The following is a 21,121-nucleotide window of genomic DNA, read 5'->3' on the forward strand; positions in this document are numbered from 1 at the left end:
AAGGAGTCATGCTGTGCCCATGTCAATACTCCAACCCTTATACTTTAGAGCATGTGGTAGCAATTGGCTCTATTGGAGGTGAGGTCATTTCACCACATGGAAGTAATTTAGTTCATTTAGAGGGTTCAATAAATAATTATGATTTTCTATAGAGGTTGGTGTAAATTTGTAACTCCCTTATGAATTCTTTGCTCTCTACTTTCTTCTTCTAGGCAATGGTGTGAAGAAAAGAAGAGCATTAAGTATCTTTGATACTAAACAAAGGTGTTTGATTATAGGTTGCATGAGATTGAGCCTTTATGCTTTAAAACCAGTGGTCTAATTTTTTTTTTGGATTGGCTCAAACAACTTTAGATGAAGGAAAAGTTATGGCTATACCAATGGAAGTATATATTTACTTTCATAGAAAGCTTGAGTTGTAAAAGTGTTGTTATATAATGTCACAACCAAAGAAAAGACATGATAATTACATAGATAATATTTCATGTATTGATTAATGTTACATGTGTGTACATCATTACACAGAGGCTTTGACAAAAAACAAGGCCCCATGATTAGAAAATGAGAAGTCACACACACTTTATTTACCAAAGGTACTCTGGGGAACAACCAAATCAAGCCAAAAAATATGGCAAGGCTCATTGGCAAATCAAAAGACTAGTTTATATAGTATACTAGTGTGCATTTAGTTAAATGAGTTGTCAACAAAGCCTTTAATAGAATGTTTAAGTGTCATGCATGCATGCTGTGCTTTATATGTGGATGAGTGGGTAACATATGCCAAACATGTATGGTGCCATTTAGATGGTTGCATTATGTGGTCATGTGAATTTCCATGTGTCCAAAGCTTACAATACTAAATTGGACTAATTGATGTAGTTGCATATATTTCCTATGTGTAGCTTGCATACAATGTGGAAAGGTAGTAGAAACTAGCAATGGTATTGTCGAAGTTGAAGTGCAAACTCCTAAAGTTGTGTGATGTGTCTAGAGAGTACACACATGAATATCTTGTGGTCTCCTATGTAGAGCTATAAGAAATGATGCTTGTGTAGATGTAAACAGAGCTATTTCACCAAAAAGATCTTCATGTGTAATGTACCTTAACATTGTGTGTCTGCAAGGGCACATTGCAACATGAGATGTAGTCAAATTGAGTTGTTGCTTGAAATTATGCACAATTCATACAAGGATAGACATAATAAATGCACTCACACATATGAGAGGGAGGAAGGGAAGAAATCCAATTTACACAAATGATGATGTAGAGTATATAAATATATCAAATTGTTCTTTGAAAAAATTTCCACTATAACTGCTTTACATAACTAAATACAATAATTTTTTGTAGAAGGGTGTTTTCTTCCACTACATCATGAAGTGCCTATGGTTTACAAGGATATATGAATCAAGCACACTAATGTCTTGAAAGTTGACTTCTTGACTTCTTTATGTAGAGTGAACAAATTATATATATGAAAGAGAGAAGAAACCCGATTTACACAAAATTACATCATCTATGAAGTATATAATAGTATAATGTTATGTCAAAGTTCAAGCACAAACTCTTGAAGTTGTGTGATGTGATCGAGGAGTGCAAACATGGGTATCTTGTGCTCTCTTGTGTAGAGCTCTTAGAAGTGATGCTTATGTAGATGTGCACAAAGCTTTTATGTCAAAATGATCTTCATATGCAATGTACCTTAACATAATGTGTAAGAGCACATTACACCATGACATGTATGATAACGTACATAATTCATACACGCATAGACATAATAAATACACACACAATTAAAAGAGAGTGTAGAAAATGATCTAATTTATACAAATGATGATGTATAGCATATAAATATTTACAAACTATTCTTTGAAAAGTTATTCCTCTATAATTTTTTTATATAACTAAACACACTATATATTTATAGAAGAGTGTTTTCTTCCATGAAACATTAGTCAACATTAAACCCTTTTAACTAAAACTCATACTAAAAGATTGAAGATTGAGAAAAAAATCAATAAAAAAATTTAAGATAAAATACCTTACATATAAAACAAGTTTATTTCTATAAGTCTGTGAGACACATTAAAAGCTTTGATTTCATTTCCAATATTCGCACTAGGTGGGTAGGTGACATTTATCAACTGTCATCCATCTGCACTTTCCACGGAAAACGCGTCCGAAAGCGCGTAAGGAACAGAGGAATTTGACGGGAAAAAGGGAAAGTAACCAAGCAATTAAATTGTACTTTCAACGTTATCATTATCATTACTTTCAAACCTCGCACCCAAACCGCACAAAGCGTACGAGTTCTCTCCAACTTTAGACTCTACGAGTGGTATTTAAGAGTGTGTTGCCATTGACCACGCGACCTCTTCCCCGTTTATCGTTATCATCCACACCTCCTTTCCACTCCCGCATGCTTCCTTCCTACGCATTCGCCTCAGTCTAAAGAATAGAGGGACTCGTTGCGGCTTTGGTGCTTCTTCATCTGCGCAAAAATGGTTGAGCAACTTACAGAGGAGCAGATCTCCGAGTTCAAGGAGGCTTTCAGTTTATTCGACAAGGATGGAGATGGTCAGAATCGTTCAATTCTTCTCTCGTTTACCCTGTTTTCAAGTTTGTCGAAGTTTTTGATGTATATGTTATGGGGGTACTTATTTTTTATTTTTTAATCCGTGTATAGGTCGGTTGTCAAAAACTGGTTCTCATGATAGCCTGTCTGGTTTGATCTAATGAAAGTTATAAGTTTGTGATAACTTGTTGAGTTGAAAATAAACATACGCATTAGGAACATGGGGCTTTCACAGTCTATAAAACTGAGTTCAACTCTTATGGTTAAAAACTTTTGTTGATATCAAGTTATCGGATCACACTTGTGATCCATAGTCAGATGAGCATTGCAGAGTAAGTCCAATAAAACAATTAGGATGTCAAGGGTTTCTATGTTTCCCTTTTGGCATCTCAATCAGTCTTTTTCTGGTATCTGTGTATTGTTTTAATTATTTTTATTATTTTGATGATAGATCAATGGAGTGTGATCTGAATCGTAGGTCGATGTAAACAAAAGCATGCACTGTTTTTAACCAGAAGCTTTCTATATGTATATCTTTATGGCTAAATGTTTCTATTTGGATTGTTAGAAACGTTGTCTAGAGATGTCCACTTTATATTGTGATTAGACCAGTGGAATATCAGTCGAGGTCTCGGCAAATTTACGAACTTTTCCTTTATCTTAGATTGTGTTTATGGAATAGGTCATTATCAAACCAGACCTCACAAAGTCAGCATTATCATGCATAATTTGATTTAGATGAACATCAAAATCATAGTTTGATTTGGATGAGTATCAGAATCTACTAGAAATATCCCGATCCCTAATTTCGCCCTCCGATATCTAGAGGTCTTCAACCCTGTAGGTCTCTTTACAAGCATCACAGCCATACATGAATTTACAGGAGACTTCAAGACTCCTATGTTTGATATGCTTATTTTTCCCCTAGTTTTTAACTCCTTTTTATGCTTTTATCCGTAGATCTGTTTTTCAATTCAATAAGTTGGGATTCGAAGTGAACCTTGTTCATTTTCTGCTAATTGCCCCACATTAATAGAGCTGTTTGGCAGTTCTTCTCAGTAAGTCTAATGCCACGTGATGATTTACCCAAGAATTTGAGCCTAGCTTCCAAGTAGTTTGTTTGCGTGCTACTTGCTATGCTCATACATCTACCTGTACGCTTTACTAGTTGAAGATGAACTGCAGCTATTGTTAATATCAATGGTGATTTAGGTTGTCTTTTCTTTGTGCTTATTTGGTTAAACATCAAATTAGTTCAGAAAATGCTTTATCTGCAAAAGACGTAGTTCTCTAACAAAAATAGCCTGGCCTGTAGAAGGACCCTTAGTTGTTAAGGCTAATTTACGGGGGGAGGCCTTGCTATTTCAATCTAAGATTTAATCTAGTTATTGTATTGACCTATTTGTCAACATAGAGGGCATATTATATCAGATCTCTTTAGAAAGGATGCAACGCAGTTGTGAACTGCAGGATTTGACATTGTATTTCTTCAAAAGGATATGTTTTTTTATGGAAACAGAACATCTGGTCTTGATTGATGGTAACACAAAAATTGTTTGATCGAAGGCTTACTGCGTTTATAAAATTTATCTGCAGTTTAGAGTAGCAGATTTTATATTTAGAACTAATGTCATCATAACTTGAAGTAATAGTATTGTTAAATGTTTTAAACGTAAAAGTTAAGTAAGCTGTTTTATGCATTACTTGATTACGAATACTCATTATTTTATCAAGGATTTTTCTTGTAACATCCAAAAAACTTTAGAGCTGTTATGTGTATGTGGTCCTGAACTATAAATGATACAGAACAGATTGAAGCACTGTTTGAAGGCCCTACAAACCCTCTTTGCAAAAGGAACATTCCATAGGCATTGGCATCTTCAATTTTTTTTCCTCCTGCATAATGTTTTTGGATAAGATCAATGACCATGTCTGGAAAATACTCTTTCTGATGACTTTGTAATCCTCGAGAGTTTAAAATTAAAATAGTTCTGGATTTATAAATCATACACTTAATGCTTTTTTTAGTCAGAGTTTTTCATTAGCCACTATTCAAATATGCGATGTAACACTTACTGAGTCATTAACATTGTGCCCAGGTTACTTTGAGGGTATGTACTGTGTCCTTTGTGCACGTGTAACATATTTCTATCTTTGCTAGTTATTTCATCAAGATGGTGCTGTTAGCATTAAAGGATCTGCTATGCCTTAAAATATACTTTTTGATTCACATTGAGTTTGTTTTTTCTCTGCACAAATTACTGTATTCTGATTGATACTAACAATCCATAAATGTTATTTGATTAGTAACAATTTATAGATGTTATTTGATTATTTAGAAACGTCAATTCAAAGCTTTTTATCAGTGATTAATAGAAGGAACCTCTAGGCATTGCATTGGGCCTTCATTTTTCCTTATTTTGCACGAGTTGTTTAAAAGTAATGAATGAATGTACTATTTAAGATTCATATCCACTTGCTCTTAATTTTTTGGGTCCTTGGATATTTATGAATTAAATATTTTATACCTCATTGATCTTTCTGGACTGGATGTATTTGTAAGCTAGTTGAGTTTTGTCTTGAGTTGGTTTATATGTTACTGTTACAATGATTTCTTTCTAATATATGTTTCTGTGTGGTCCGTTTTACAATGATGTCTTTCTAATATATTTTGCTGTTAAAATTAAGACTTTCTAATGTAGGAAGGACATTCCTCGCTTTTCTAAAGCTTTCATTCAACTGGCAAAGTGCCCCATATACGAACTAAAACTTGAGTTAGTGAAAGTTCTGAAAAATCTTCAATCTTTTAGATATGTTTCTGTGTGGTCCATTTTATGTGGCTATATTGTCTCTATGTTTGCATCTATGTTTTTTACAAAATATAAGCTATATAAGGTGTAAGTATTTGAGGCTCCGTTATTTTCAGACAGTAGATTTGCTCAAGTTTTTCAATTTTTTGCATGGTTTTAGGTTTTTTAGAATTTGTATGATTATTTGATTGAAGTGAATAAGATTTTTGCAAGCTTTTGCATGGTTTAGGATATTTTTAGATCTAATGTGATTATTTGATTAAAGTGAATATGATATTATATGATGGTGCAGAGTCTGGTTAGAGTACGTACGTGAAAACCAGAGGGATTGAGCTAAATACCCTTGTCAGGCCCTCTTCCAATATGTAAATATGTAGTATGGATGCAATGCCCTAAACTAAATACATAGTGAAATCAAAACGAGAAAGGCTCTTAACAACAGAACTTTTTTATATTATCTTATGAAACATGTACATTTAAAAGAGAGCAACATATCTAATACAACTCACTGGGAATGTACAGCATGCATATCTGAACTCGGAGCATCTCTATCACATTGTGGTATGCAAACTGATTGCCCTACTCTTGCTGGATTCTCTGTGATTGTGATATTGTTCTGCACCTTGTATCACTCCTGACTGCTATCGTTCTGCAACATGTATGACTCCTGAGGGTTTTCATTTCCAGGACCAGTTTCATGCCGTAAGGGTTTCGTCCTCAAGCACTATAAGCAAGCTGCTGTAGCAGTGTCACCTTCCTGAAGCTGAAGTGAGTTTTGGTTTGCAATTTTCGAACATACTTTATCTCTCCTCCCCTAGTGTTTCTGATACTCCCTTAAACTGTTGATCCACAATCATGGGCAATTATCCCACTATTTGTGGTAGCTAACTGACAACTAACTCCCTAAATTGTTGGTAGTTTCAATCAATTAACTGGGTCTATTCTTAATCAATGGCAGTTTCAATTAGTTAACTGATCTCTCACCCACCTTTATTCCAATCCCAACTGAAAGGCCCGGCAGCTGCTCAACTGAAAGACACAAAGACGCAGCTGCTTCCTAATTGAAGACTCAGCCACCTCATTTCAATCATAAACATTCCTAACTGAAAATTCAGTCCTAGCTAGCTGCTGACAGAGTACTCAATGCAGTGGCTAAAAGGGGACATTGCAAATTGGACCTTCCTGGAATTGCTTTTCCCACAAACAATGCAGAGCTGAATGTTCAAGTATCTCTGGCCCCTCCCAAGTAGCATCCTCTGCAGATAGGTTTCTTCAATGGACCAAGTATTTTAAATTTTTATGGCACTCCTGTCCGTCAGCTTATTCACCCATATGTTAATAATGGAATTTAGAACCAATAAATGTTTCCATTCTTGTCAACAACACGTTCTTCTGTTATGAAGAACCCAACTCCTTGCACAAAAGCACCTTGAATCTGTCGAATTGCTTCACAGCTTTCTTTAGATGCAATTCTTTTAGCCATAATTCTTCTTTTGCTAAGCTGATATTGTCCATCTTAAACAATAGTGGTTTTCTTACATGGGTAGGTATGGGCTAGTTAGGCTTGGCTATCTTCCCTTCAATTTTCCAGTTGGCAATGTTATATAATAATAATATATACCCCATCGATAAATAGTGGGATTGAACTCAAATCTGGTTACTGAAAATTTCGTGGTTATTGAACACTTCCATCTGATTTACTGTAGCTTGACCACTCTTTTGAGCAGCATCTATTTATTTGCATAAATATGTACTCCGACCACCATCAAGCTGTACATTTATATTCAAACCAAGTAAGATACAAACACAGGCAATATTTACATTTAGTCTTATGGTTGTGGTCTGTTCAAGGCTACTGCAACACATTGTTGTACCTGTGAAGGTTTCTGGGTTCACAAATAAACAGTTGTATAACTCTCCTTACCAGGAATACATGAGAAACTTTGTGATTCTGAATGAAAGTGGTAGTTATGACCTATACTAATCTCTCCTTCAACAATAACTTAATCAGATCTTGAGTGTTATCTACTTCACCTCCCTGGAAGTCAAAAGCTCTGCTATCAAAAAACAGAAAACAAATCTTGCAAAGAAAGCATTCTTTATCCAGGTAGTCCCTTCTTTTGAGAGTAAAAATCTTTTTGCTGGGTTTCTGAGAATGCCCTTATCCCAAATATCCTCCATGTCAAGTGCTAACTTCAGATAACAATTTCTTTTATCTGCTTCAGTGCAATTTGTACTATTTTTACATGCAAATGTTTGAAAAGCATCCAATAGGGGACTACAGTCAGCAAACCTACATAAATTTCAATAATTTTGTCTTAAATTTCTACTATCTTGATGCGTAGGATAGCGAAACCATCAAGTGACAGCTACATTGAAACCCAAGAAGTGCTTTGCCTAAAATGTCCTTAGCTGTGAGTGTGGAGACCCACTAGCAATGAGCATAGAAATGCATGGTTAAGATTGTTAATTTTAAGCAATCAGATGTTAATTTAACCAATTAGATTATAATCAGACTGTGCATAAACAGTAACAGCAATAAAACACAAGACACAAGACACCAATACCTTGGGAAAACCTCCCTCTTGGAGGTGAAAACCCAGCCTTTAAATGTGATATGTATTATCTCAAATGTAGACAGTTTACAAGGCAATGACTTATCTCAGATTGCTGTTCAAGATATCGGTGATGAATGCAGCCCTTCATTAACAGCAGATGATTAGGAGGAGCAGCAGATGTCCAGATTAGATTCACACAAGAGACCTTATGAAGAACTTTGACAACTTCGCCACAATCAACCTTGAAGAGTTTGCACAATCGCCTTATACAAGTTTGCATGAGGAAGGATCGCTGCTAGGAGAGCAGATAGCATTTGGTAATTATTGTGTTCAAATGACTTCATTTTGAAGTGGTTATATATCAATCTTTTGGCGCCAATTATCCTAAAGTCGGCTTGCATGTTAATTAAATAATGTTATATTGTCATTGTACATTTCCCACGTTAGACATTTGGGTCCAGCCCAATAGTCATTGAATTGCCTTTCCACGTCACATTTGGGCCCAACCCAATAACATATGTAATTGCCTTTACACGTTACATTTGGGTCCAACCCAATAAAAAATTTAATTGAGATAATACATATGAATTTTAATTGTCATTTGACAACATTAAAATTCGATAATTAGGCATCCGAACTAGCTAACATTTTCAACACTCCCTCTTAGCTAGGGAGGATATCTGCCATATGTCATGATCCATTCATGACTTTCATCTTGCATTGCCCGCAAGGATGAATGTATAAGCTCTATAGAGTATACTTGCAATAAAAACACATAAATATCATGAACTCATTTCATGATGTCTATCTTGCATTGCTCGCAGAGGATGGATCTACCTTGCATTGCCTGCAGAGGGTGGAAGAGGTCTTACACCTCAACCTTCTCTCAGAGAAGGACACGCTGTCACCTTGCATTGCCCGCAGAGGGTGACTCCACCTTGCATTGCCCGCAAAGGGTGGAAGATGCAAACTGAATTGCATCACTAAGATTGAGACTCCCTCTCAATCAATGCTGTGTTCTCCACCATTCCAAGCTTCTCTTTGAAGTACTCAAACTTCACCCGAGCTAGAGGCTTGGTGAGAACATTAGAAACCTATTCATCAGTGTTGATATATTTCCGCTGGATGACACCTCTTTGTGCCATATCACGAATATAGTGATAATGAGTTTCCACATGTTTTGACTTGTCATGAAACACGAGATTATTAGACATTTTAATACAACTCTGATTATCACAATAAATAACAGTGCATTCTCAAGGTTGTCCAAACAACCCAGCAAGAAGCTTGCGAAGCCAAACTGCTTCTCTAGTTGCCACACTTGAAGCAATGTATTCAGCTTCTGCAATACTTATTGCAACTGAGGATTGTTTCCTACTGGCCCAAGAGATCATAGCAGAACCCAAGCTGAAATAGATTCCTGAAGTGCTTTTCCTGTCAGTAACACTTCCAGCCCAATCAGAATCAGAGTAGCCTTCCAAATTGATTACTATGTTGATTGGATACTTCAGCTCATAGCCAATGGTTCCATGCAAGTATCTCAGGATGTGCTTGGCTGCCACCAAGTGAACATGCTTTGGCTGGTTCATGAATTGGCTAAGTGCACTCACTGTATAGCAAATATTTGGGCTAGTGTTGACTATATACATCAAGGATCCAATCAACTGCCTGTACTCTGAAGGATTTGCAAAATCAGAGTTAGCTGCAGAAATACTCAACTTCTTCAAGTTAGTTTCCATAGGAGTAGACATAGGTTTACAATCCATCATACCAAATCTTTTCAATATATCAATAGTATATTTACCTTGACCTAGAATAATTTCATTAGGTTTTTGCCATACTTCTAACCCTAGAAAGTAATGCATTAGACCGAGATCCTTCATTTCAAATTCAGTATCTAATTCTTTCTTACACCTAATAATGAGGCTATCTTCACCAGTTAGAAATAAATCATCAACATATAGAACCAAAATTAGCATTTCACCATTAAATACTTTAAAGTAAATGTTAGGGTCAACATCATTCTTACAAAATCCTAAACTGACTAAGTACTTATCAATTCTTTCATACCAAGCTCTAGGGGCTTGCTTGAGACCGTAGAGAGCTTTCTTCAATCTGCACACATGAGTCTCTCTATTATGAATCTCATAACGTTTAGGTTATTCAATATAGACTTCTTCCTCAATAACACCATTAAGGAAGGCAGCCTTTACATCCATTTGATGTAATTTCCAACCTTTGGTTGCAACAATAGCTATAATAGTTCTAATAGAAGTATATCTAGCAACAGGAGCAAATGTTTCTTCATAATCTATGCCTTCCTTTTGAGAAAAACCACGAGCTACAAATCTAGCTTTATATTTCTCTATACTACCATCAGCAACATGTTTAATTTTAAACAACCATTTGGAAGAAACAACAAACTTACCTTTTAGGTCTAGGCACAACATCCTAGACATCATTCTTGATGATGGATTGATACTCTTCGTCCATAGCTAACTTCCGTGCTTGTTGGTTCATAGCTTCTTCTATGCTGGATGGTTCAGCCTTAATGATGTTGCACATCATTGCAACATAGTTAGGGAGCTTCTAAGGTCTCTTACTTTCTCTGAAAGTGCCACTAGGAGCTGCAAACTTTTCTGCATCTTGAATTGTGCTTCTAACCCAAAGTGGTATTTTCTTGCTAACTGCAATATCTCTAGGTTCATCAGTTGGAACCAGAGGCTCATGAGGATCATCATGCTCAATAGGTTCAAGAGGCTCAATAGGCTCCCTCTGAATCTCAGGGTTAGTATCAATATCCATATCTTGATTATCATTAACTTTTTTATCATTATCAATAAGAGAACCTTTAGATTTCTTGAAAGCAATATTTTTTTCAAAGGTGACATCCCTACTTACCTCAATGTACCTTTGACCAGAAATGTAGATGCGAAATGCCTTGGAAGATTCACTATATCCAACTAGGATACCCTTCTTCCCAGAAATAGACAGGTTTTCCAAAGATCCTTAGGTGGCTGATATCTGGTTTGATTCCTGTGAAAGCTTCCTCGGGAGTTATGTTCTTCAAGACACAGTGAGGACATCTATTTAGAATGTACACATTAGTCTTGGATGCTTCAGCCCATAAGAAGGTCTGCAGGTCTTGATCGTGAATCATAGCTTTGGCAGCTTCAAGAATGGTTCTATTCTTTCGTTCAGCTACACCATTTTGTTGAGGATTGTAGTGAACGCAGAACTCCCTCTTAATTCTTGTTTCTACACAAAAGTCATTGAAGCTACTTGAGGTGTATTCACCTCCATTGTTAGATCTTAACACTTTAATCCTTTTACCAGACATATTTTCAGCTAGAGCTTTAAATTCTTTAAATCTACTTAACACTTCATCAAATTCTTTAGATTTTAGAAAGTAAATCCAAGTCTTTCTAGAAAAATCATCTATAAATGTAACATAGTATAGAAATCCGCTAGGTGAAGGAACAAACATGGGTCCACATAGATCAGAATGAACAAGTGCTAATTTTTCTTTAGCTCTACTTTCACTTTTATGAAATGGACTTTTAGTGTTGTTACCTAATGCACAACCTTTGCAAGCATCATCATGAGATTGATTAAGTTTAGGCATAACTTTAACCATCCTTTCAAGTGAAGGAAGTGCTTGATAGTGAAGATGACCGAGCCTTCTATGCCATAGCTCGCTAGATTCAGGAGCTTCATGAATGAGTGCTCGAATGGGGTTAGCTGAAAGCTTATACAAACTATCATATCTATTTCCAATAACACGAGTAGATTTAATACTAGATTTCTTAGGCCACGCAAGTACTTTACCCTCAGAAAATGCTATTTGATAACCTTTATCTTCTAGAGTAGAAATAGAAATTAAATTCCTCTTAATTCCAGGTACAAATAAGATATCACTAAGATGCAAGGACATGTCAGATTCTAAATTTAAAGAAGTGCTACCAAAACCTTTTATCGAATATTGAGCATCATCACCAATTACCACATGAAGCTTGGACTCTTTCTCCATCAAGTCTGAGAGATGCTCTCGATATCTCGTGATGTGTCTAGATGCACCATTGTCGATCAACCAAGTGTTGCTATCGGTTGGCACATTGCTGGACAAGGCAAAAATGAAGAGGTAGTCTTCATTGTCTTTTGAGTTTGCAACTTCATTTAGGTTGGCCTCTCTTTGCATGGGCGGGTTCTGACATTTTTTAGCATAATGTCCAAACTTGTCGCATCTGAAGCAACGGACACGTGAAAGATCCCTTGGCTTCTTCCTTGAATCGTAAGCAGGAGGTCTGAAGTCTCTATCTCTTTTGAAGTTGTTCTTCTTCCAATGACCTCCCTTTCTTCTAACATGTTGAGATGCAAGCACATGTTGATCTCCTCCATGAGAGCCTTTATGCATTTCTCTGGCAGCAAGGCGTGACTCCTCTTGAATGCAATCTGATCGGAGGTGATCAAAGGAAGGGAATTTAGCTCTTCCACTTATGCTTTGAATAAAAGGATCCCAAGAGTCAGGAAGACCATTCAAAGCAATCATGACAATATCCTTGTCCACAACCTCGCTTCCAATGACGCTGAGTTGGTCCTTCAATTCTGAAATCTTCGTGAAGAAGGACATGACTGAATCACCTTTGCTCATTTTGACTTGAAGAAGCTGCCGCCTCAATGTAACTGTCCGGCTGCTGTTGTTGATCTCATATATCCCTTCTAGATGTTTAAACATCTCTCGAGCTGTCTTCAATTTGGAGATGACTGGAACAAGATGATCCTTTACGGAATCAATAAGGAATTTCTTTGCTTTGACAACATTCTTCTTGAATTGCTTTAGCTCTTCCGGATCCGAAGGTTCAGTCAGATCCATATCTTCCACAAACTGTAACAACGCTAATTCTTCAAGAGCAAGGAGGACACGAACTTTCCATGATGTGAAATTGAGGGCACCTTCAAGTCTATCCTCTACTTTCAGACTTGTAACCATCTTGCAAACCTAAAACAACAAACTGAAAGTGAAGGGCAACTAATAATCTGATTATTTGAATGAACCTAAAGCTCTGATACCATGTTAATTTTAAGCAATCAGATGTTAATTTAACCAATTAGATTATAATCAGACTGTGCATAAATAGTAACAGCAATAAAACACAAGACACAAGACACCAATACCTTGGGAAAACCTCCCTCTTGGAGGTGAAAAACCCAGCCTTTAAATGTGATATGTATTATCTCAAATGTAGACAGTTTACAAGGCAATGACTTATCTCAGATTGCTGTTCAAGATATCGGTGATGAATGCAGCCCTTCATTAACAGCAGATGATTAGGAGGAGCAGCAGATGTCCAGATTAGATTCACACAAGAGACCTTATGAAGAACTTTGACAACTTCGCCACAATCAACCTTGAAGAGTTTGCACAATCGCCTTATACAAGTTTGCATGAGGAAGGATCGCTGCTACGAGAGCAGATAGCATTTGGTAATTATTGTGTTCAAATGACTTCATCTTGAAGTGGTTATATATCAATCTTTTGGCGCCAATTATCCTAAAGTCGGCTTGCATGTTAATTAAATAATGTTATATTGTCATTGTATATTTCCCACGTTAGACATTTGGGTCCGGCCCAATAGTCATTGAATTGCCTTTCCACGTTACATTTGGGCCCAGCCCAATAACATATGTAATTTGCCTTTACACGTTACATTTGGGTCCAGCCCAATAACAAATTTAATTGAGATAATACATTTGAATTTTAATTGCCATTTGACAACATTAAAATTCAATAATCAGGTATTTGAACTAGCTAACATTTTCAACATAGATAACTCTCCATGAATTCTAAGTGGGTGATGCTGAGGTGCTCCTGGTAGAGCTGCAAGTGTACCTTCTCTAGTGCTGGTGTTATCTCTTGCCAATTGCTCAAGCTCATGCGCCACAATTGAATCATCTGTTGCTTTTGATTCATTGGTCCTATAATAAACGTCTTCTTCATCAGAAATTACTTTAGTTATAATGCTACGATGTATTTGGCCCTTGCTTAGACGTCTATGACTACTACCATTGCTCTTTGTATGGAAAACACAACTTTTTTCTTCTAAGCTCATTTCTAGTTCACTCATCAATCCTTTTTGCCACAATAGGCTGAGCTGTAGTTCCATGATGGTATGAATTGAACTGCCTTTATTAACTTTTTTGTTGTCCAGTAGTAGTTGCTTTAGGTTGATGAAAATTTGTTTCTCAGTACAATCGATCATAGTGTCAAAGCCCTTCTAATATTCTGCTGTAAATGGGGGTGCAAATGCTTTACTAGACCCTTGAGAGGCTCAAATAAACCCTTGGGCCTCGATAAAGAGGAAAGTGTTTCTCTTTTCTGAACATTAGCTACCATGAATACAACTTGCTGAAATTTAGCAACATATAAATCCACTGATGTTTTGTTGTCTAATTTTGGCAAGATACCTGAAGTCCCCATCCTCACCTTTCACTCAAAGCAGTCTCACAATATCTGGTGGAAATCATCAAAAGTATGTGCAATTCCATGCTCTTGTGTGGTCAAACCATGGTGCCACTGGTCATAGGCAACACTCTCCAAATGCAATGTGGTGAACAGAATGTCATCTTGCTCCACTCTAGGATTGAGTGCAAAGTATGTCTGCAACCATGCTTGGGTGGATGTTTTATTGCTGCCATAAAAGGTAGGGCTTCTAATTTGTTCAGCTTCTGTAGCAAGTGCCTCTTTCATCATTCCAGGTGCTACTATGGGTTTTGCTGTCCTGAACCTCCTTGACAAGTATCTCCAAATAGTTAACAAAAGTTAGTTACAGCCTTGAATTCTTCTGATTTCTTTTGATACTTCACAAAAAGTGTGTCCAACTCCCCTGGAGTAGTTTGCCTTAGCATTTGGTTTTTCATTCTTTTGTACAAACATGGGCTTAATGGGTTTCTGAAGGTGATTGTTTGATTAAGTGCTGGTTACTCATACAAAGTTAAACTGCCCTCTATCCAAAATGCTGTAGTATTATCTGGATTGATTATTTAACATTTGTTCCATTCATTTTACCATACTCTCTTGTACCTGCTAAATTCCTATTAGGGTATTTTAAAATAGATCTGCCCTTTCATCTTCTGGCATTTTACCCTTACTATTCTCGTGTGCTATATTCTACTTTCCTTGTTTCCTATGTTGATATCTTGTTTTCTTGTCAGTCTCTGACATGGATGTTTGATTATTTATATTTGTTTGTTTTTGTTTTTGTTTTTTCTGTTTAGTTATTTAGTTTTTTGTTGTTTTCTATGGTCTGGCCAGATCACAGCTTTGATACCACCATACTAAACTAAACATATATATAAATCAAACCTAGAAAGGCTCTAACAATAGAGATTTTTGATATTATCTTATGAAACACGTGCATTCAAATAAGAGCAACTAATCTAATACAACTCACTTGGAACACCCAACATAGCGATCTGAACTCTGAAACATCCCTATCACATTGCATTATGCAAACTGATTGTTCTGCTGTTGGTGCATTCTCTGTATGATACCACTATTATTTTGCACTATGTACCACTGTTTAACTGCTATTATTCTGCAACATGTATTACTTGTGAAGGTTTTTGTCCCAGGATGATCAGGTTCATGCCAATAGGGTTTCATCCTCAATTGCTAAGCAAGCTGCTGTGGCATCATCACCTCCCTGAAGCTAAAGTTGAGTTTTGGTTTATAATTTTCAAAGATGCTTTGGCTTTTCTCCTCCAGCACTTCCTATACTCCCTCAAGCTGGTGATCCACAATCGTAGGCAGTTGTACCACAATTGGTGGTAGCTAACTGACAACGATCTCCCGAAGTTGTGGTCTGTGGTCTGTTCCAATCAGTTAACTGAGCAGTCCCACCCTTAATTGATGGCAGTTTTAATCAGTTAACTGACCACACATTCACCTTTATTCCAATCCTAAGCAAAAGATCCAGCTGTGCTCCACCCGAAGGCACAAAGGTTTGCTGTGTCCCAACTGAAGAGTTAGCTGCCTTATTTCAAATTTAAAGATGCCTAACTGAAAACTCAGTTCACTTTTATTCCAATCCTAAGCAAAAGATCCAGCTGTGCTCCACCTGAAGGCACAAAGGTACTCTGTGGCCCAACTGAAGACTCAGCTGCCTTATTTCAAATGTAAATATGCCTAACTGAAAACTCAGTTCTAGCTAAGTGCCGACAAAGCACTCACTCAATGCTGCAGCTTAAAAGGGGACATTACAACCATACAAAAGGCCTAAATTCCCTATTCACAGAGCATACTTTACTTGTAAAATCATCTATATAAAAGGCATGTAACATAAGGGGAGCCAAAAAACATAAATATAAATTATTAAATGGTAATGAAGCAGCATTGAGATGATCTCAGATATTTGTCATCTTCTCCTCTGCTTGGAGAGTCTGGATGGTCCAGCATGACCTTTTGATGGCACTTGTGGTGCTTTGTCAAGTCCACTTGGAGGTAATTATTACTGTTAGAACCTCATCTTTCTGTTTGCTAGTGTAACTGATCAAATTCTCAAAGCTTTTTCCCCCCCAGATGTTTAATCTTGTCATGGATATGCAATGTTGATTGTCTTGGATTCAAAGCCACTGTTCATCTGGGGTGTCCTTTAGATGCACTTTAGATGAAAACAAGTGGTGTAGACAAGTTAGAGCCCAACAAGTCTTCCAAGCCCAGAAGATTGAGAAGACAACTAATCGGACCCTCAAGAAGTAAGTCCTCCTCTACCCATTTAAGGTTTTGGCTCTTTCTCCAGAAGTTTTGGATCTCCTCGAAAATTGATTGGGAGAATTGAAGACTCATTAGATATCTAACCAGCCAACTTTACTAGGTTGGGTGGGTTATCCTCTAAAATTGGCTGGGAGAATAGAAGACTTATGAGATATTTACCCAACCAACTTTACCATAGGGGGAGGCCCTTTGACACTGGTTGGGAAAATAGGAGAAATGGATTCAATTTGTTACAACAATAGAATGTGTTTTTTGAATAATTGCTGGTTGGGAGGATTGGAGAAATAGTTTCAGTTTGCTAGAACCATGGAATGTCCTTCCTGAATAATCACAAATCCCAAGCTGGTTGGGAAAATTGGAGAAATGGTTTCAGTTTGATACAACAATAGAATGTGTTTTTTGAATAATTGCTGGTTGTGAAAATTGGAGAAATAGTTTCAGTTTGCTAGAACCATGGAATGTCCTTCTTGAATAATCACAAATTCCAAGCCTTAGATTGTGCAATTATCCTTATTGTAAAGTTTTCCAGCATCTAAGATAACATATTTTTTGCTTCAAAAGTTGAAATGCCTAAACATACTTGTTAAAATGCCCAATATATAGAATAAAAGTAGTGGGTGAAAGGGACGGATTTGGAATCTTGCCCATAAATGATTACTTGTGATGGAGAGCAAGGTGGCATCGGCTCTTGTCTCATATATGACTAGTAAGGGAAAATGCTGCCTCACATAAATAATCTAGACTAATTAAATAAACAAAGCTTTTAAGTAAATAATCAAAAAAACCAGGGCCCTGTTCAGATGAATGTCTTGGAATCTGCAAACTAATTGTGTGTCACTCTTGTTAAGATCTGTGTCTGTGCAGCTGATCTCTGCAACTGAACCTGAAACTGACCCACAGGCTGTAACTGGTGGAAATTGAATGACAACAAGAAACGGAAAGAAACAGGCAGTGTTTACAAACACCTTTGGGAGTCTGCTGAATTGCGAGGGTCATGTTCAATCAGATCCCTAGGTGAACCGATTCAGCAATGATGAACCAAGATCAAAGACAACAGAAAAGCATGTAGTATGCCAAGGATGATACAAGCAGACAATGCAATCACTTTGCTATTTGATGCTTTCATATGAATGCATCCATGATAATCTTTGATGATCTAGATGAATTGCCTCTAGGGTTAGTGCTTAAATACAGCACCCTAGTGTGCAATTTGAAATAAATTGTGTTTTAGTCAGCTCATAACAGTAAGAGTTAAACTTGGTTTCATACTAAGAAATTGACATTAAAAAGTTTGGGGTTACTCATCTCCATGATCCAGATCTGATCTGCACATCTAGTTGTTCGACTTGGGCGCAGCATAGTTTAGAACTTTAGATGAATGATTAAATGTGCAGATTGGAACTGGATCATTGAGATGAGTAAAATGAATGAGACAGACCAAGATAAAGTTATTTGGCAACTTCCATGCAAAACACACCATTAGCACACTAGTTGATGCATAAAAAGACAATCCCAGTTGCTGTGGACCCAAAACAAATGGGAAAAGGGGATAGGCATAGGCATATGTACAATGCTTGAGGTGTAGGTTTTAGAGAGTGAGGTGCAATTTGGATTGTGTCTGCTCAAGTTATAGGTTCAATGTTTCAACTTTCAAGTAATAGTATTGAATGCAGGCTCTGAGTGCATTTATAGTACTTCCTAGATTTCTTCCTTGAGTTGACATCATTAGTAGACAAAGTGAGCAAGAAGAAACAAATATTAACAAACAAAGGTACATCTTGCACAAGGCTATTTGTATTTATATTCTGTTCTTATGGTTGAGGATTTTAACAGCTTTAGAGTTTACTGCTGTCATGATTGCTTTTCTTTAGTATTTAAATTTTTAGTGTTAGTTACTTTTTATAACCTAGGGTGTTTTTACCCTAGTACTTATTTTTAGCGGTTGTAGCTTTTGACTTGTTGATCTACTTTCAGTGTCTTTGGATATCAATATAATTTTATTCCTGCCTAATGAGGTGGGTAAACATAGGCTTCCATCTAGAAAAAGGAAAACTTATTCATAATTATGTTGATAGAATGGTTTACATTGCTTAGATTTGGCATTATTTTTACGCTAGTAGTTTCCTAATGTAACTGGCAGTAGTTTGACTCCTTCATGTTCATTTGGTCACCTGTTGACATTGATATACTTTCTTTATTCTTGCCTAATACGGTGGATGGACTGAGGCTTCCATTTGCGAAAGTGACAGTCAAATCAATATTCTATAAAATGGTATACGTTACTTATAGAATCGGCATTGTTATTTATTAGTCTCTAGTAATAAAAATGTTTGCTTGCTATAGTTATTAGTATTTTTGTACTTTTTGTGTACCGGGATTCAGCTTAATCTTAATTTGTATCCCCTTTCAAAGTCATTTTGTTAGATTTTGGTATGGTGGAAGGTGTTCTGGCAATTTCTAGTACATGGGACATTAATCTCCAGATAACTTAAACATGAGGTAGGAAAGGTATTGTTCTATGGTATTTTATAATTTTCTGATTTCATTGATAAATCGCTGTGGCTGCAGGATGCATCACAACAAAGGAGCTTGGAACAGTTATGCGCTCTCTTGGTCAAAACCCAACTGAAGCAGAGCTTCAAGATATGATAAATGAAGTTGATGCTGATGGCAATGGTACGATTGACTTTGCTGAATTTTTAAATTTAATGGCACGGAAAATGAAGGACACAGACTCTGAAGAAGAGCTTAAGGAGGCATTCCGGGTCTTTGACAAGGATCAAAATGGTTTTATATCTGCTGCTGAACTACGCCATGTCATGACAAATCTAGGTGAAAAGCTTACTGATGAAGAGGTTGATGAGATGATTCGGGAGGCTGATGTGGATGGAGATGGACAGATCAACTATGAGGAGTTTGTCAAGGTGATGATGGCGAAGTGATTTTGTATTTCTAAGACCCCCAATATCATGTGTCTTTTGTAATCCAGATTGTCTGTGTTGCACTCAATAGAAATCTGGTTGTGTGATTTTATTAAAGCTCCGTTCAGGACCGTAGCAGTTATGTTTCAAAGGAACAATGGGTTCACACCTTGCTCTATCGTAAAATAGAGTGAAGGTGTACTTTCTGGTTTTAACTGTCTGAATGTCCTGTGTTATATATTTTCGACTAGAAGTTTATTGTACTGTGAAAGACTCCTGTTAACGTCTTTCTCGCTACAAAATTAGAGGGAAAGTATTTTGCTTTCTATTTTTGGACAGTGGGTTTAGTTTGAATGTCTCTACTCTGATCCCTGTGCCTGTTTTTAAAGTTAAGTACTACACAAAAACAAGTTAGTGTGTAAGAAAGGAATTGAGGGTGATGTTTTTGGTACAAATTTTCAATATTATAAATTTGTTTCTTTAATCTTTCATTGGATGCATACCGAAACATTCAAAACTTCTAGTAGTTCCTTCTGTAGAACTGCTTCGTAGAATTTACTTTTGAAGATTTGCTTGGGAAGGGGGTACAACATTTGCAGGTTTTTGTCCTAAGATATTCGAAACTCGTAGATTGAGCACTAACTTCATCTTTCAATGTTCATAAGATTGACCAAATGCTTGCGATGCAGCGCACTAAGATTCGTTATTACTTGAGATTTTCTCTTCTGGCAATAATTTGAGCACAGAAAAATATTTCTTTGGTTACAATATTGGATTGATTCAGAAGCTGCTTAAAAGATGATAATTCTGTTTCTGCTTTGAGAGGCTAATTGGTATTTACTCTACCTGAGATCACTTAATGGTTACTATGGTAGGACGGTTTCAGTTTTTTTTCCAAAGACTTGCGGGATTCAACAAGGTACTAGAAACAAGCTAATTACACTTTCATAAAAATTATGCAATTTATCTGGGAACAATCCAGATTCCAGAATACATGATATCTGGAGTTAAAACTGATTTCCTGTTGTTTTGTGAATAAATAAATATTGTGCTATTATCTGGGAACATTCCTGATTCACAACATATGATATCTGGAGTTTGGAACGGTTTTCTGTTGTTTTGTGACAATATTGTGCGTATCTGGGAACTATCCTGATTCCGGTACACATGATATTTGAAGTTTGAAACTGTTTTGGTTGTATTGTGACCTACAGATTTTCCCGTAAATTTCTAAAGCTCATTTTATGCTTAGAGGTTGAGAACTAGATCGTTAAAGCCGTGAGATGACATATTTGCTGGAATTGAATTTACTTTCGAGTAATTCTGAAATTTGACAATAAACAGAGTTTTAGTTGAAGGCAAAAATTAATCCATATTTGAATATGATCAAAACATTCATTAAAATTTTATCTTATGACACCATTTTAAAACATAAGATATGGTTGAAAGACACCCAGATCAATCTCAACAGGCTATTCAACAT

The 21,121-nt window shown here is 36.5% G+C and overlaps 1 protein-coding gene across 2 annotated transcripts; it reads left to right on the forward strand.

The window, feature by feature from the left end:
* The first annotated feature begins 2,291 nt into the window (after nt 1-2,291).
* On the forward strand, nt 2,292-20,127 carry LOC131069478 (calmodulin-2/4). 2 transcript variants are annotated; one of them, XM_058004916.2, is made up of 2 exons: nt 2,292-2,578; nt 19,286-20,127. In XM_058004916.2, the coding sequence occupies exons 1-2, from the start codon at nt 2,503-2,505 to the stop codon at nt 19,657-19,659; spliced, it is 450 nt and encodes a 149-aa protein (XP_057860899.1). In that variant the 5' UTR covers nt 2,292-2,502; the 3' UTR covers nt 19,660-20,127. The 2 variants fall into 2 exon arrangements, with proteins under 2 accessions (XP_057860899.1, XP_059070080.1); XM_059214097.1 differs by lacking the exon at nt 2,292-2,578 and adding an exon at nt 6,133-6,154.
* The last annotated feature ends 994 nt before the right edge of the window (nt 20,128-21,121 follow it).

This window comes from Cryptomeria japonica, chromosome 11 (assembly GCF_030272615.1).
Source record: "Cryptomeria japonica chromosome 11, Sugi_1.0, whole genome shotgun sequence".
NCBI lineage: Eukaryota > Viridiplantae > Streptophyta > Pinopsida > Cupressales > Cupressaceae > Cryptomeria > Cryptomeria japonica.

What these genes read in the sequence shown, in the direction of transcription:
- LOC131069478 (XM_058004916.2), top strand. Translation starts at nt 2,503, where the DNA reads ATGGTTGAGCAACTTACAGAGGAGCAGATCTCCGAGTTCAAGGAGGCT. An exon ending in ATTCGACAAGGATGGAGATG is followed by an intron (nt 2,579 to 19,285) that starts GTCAGAATCGTT and finishes CTGTGGCTGCAG; the next exon opens with GATGCATCACAACAAAGGAG.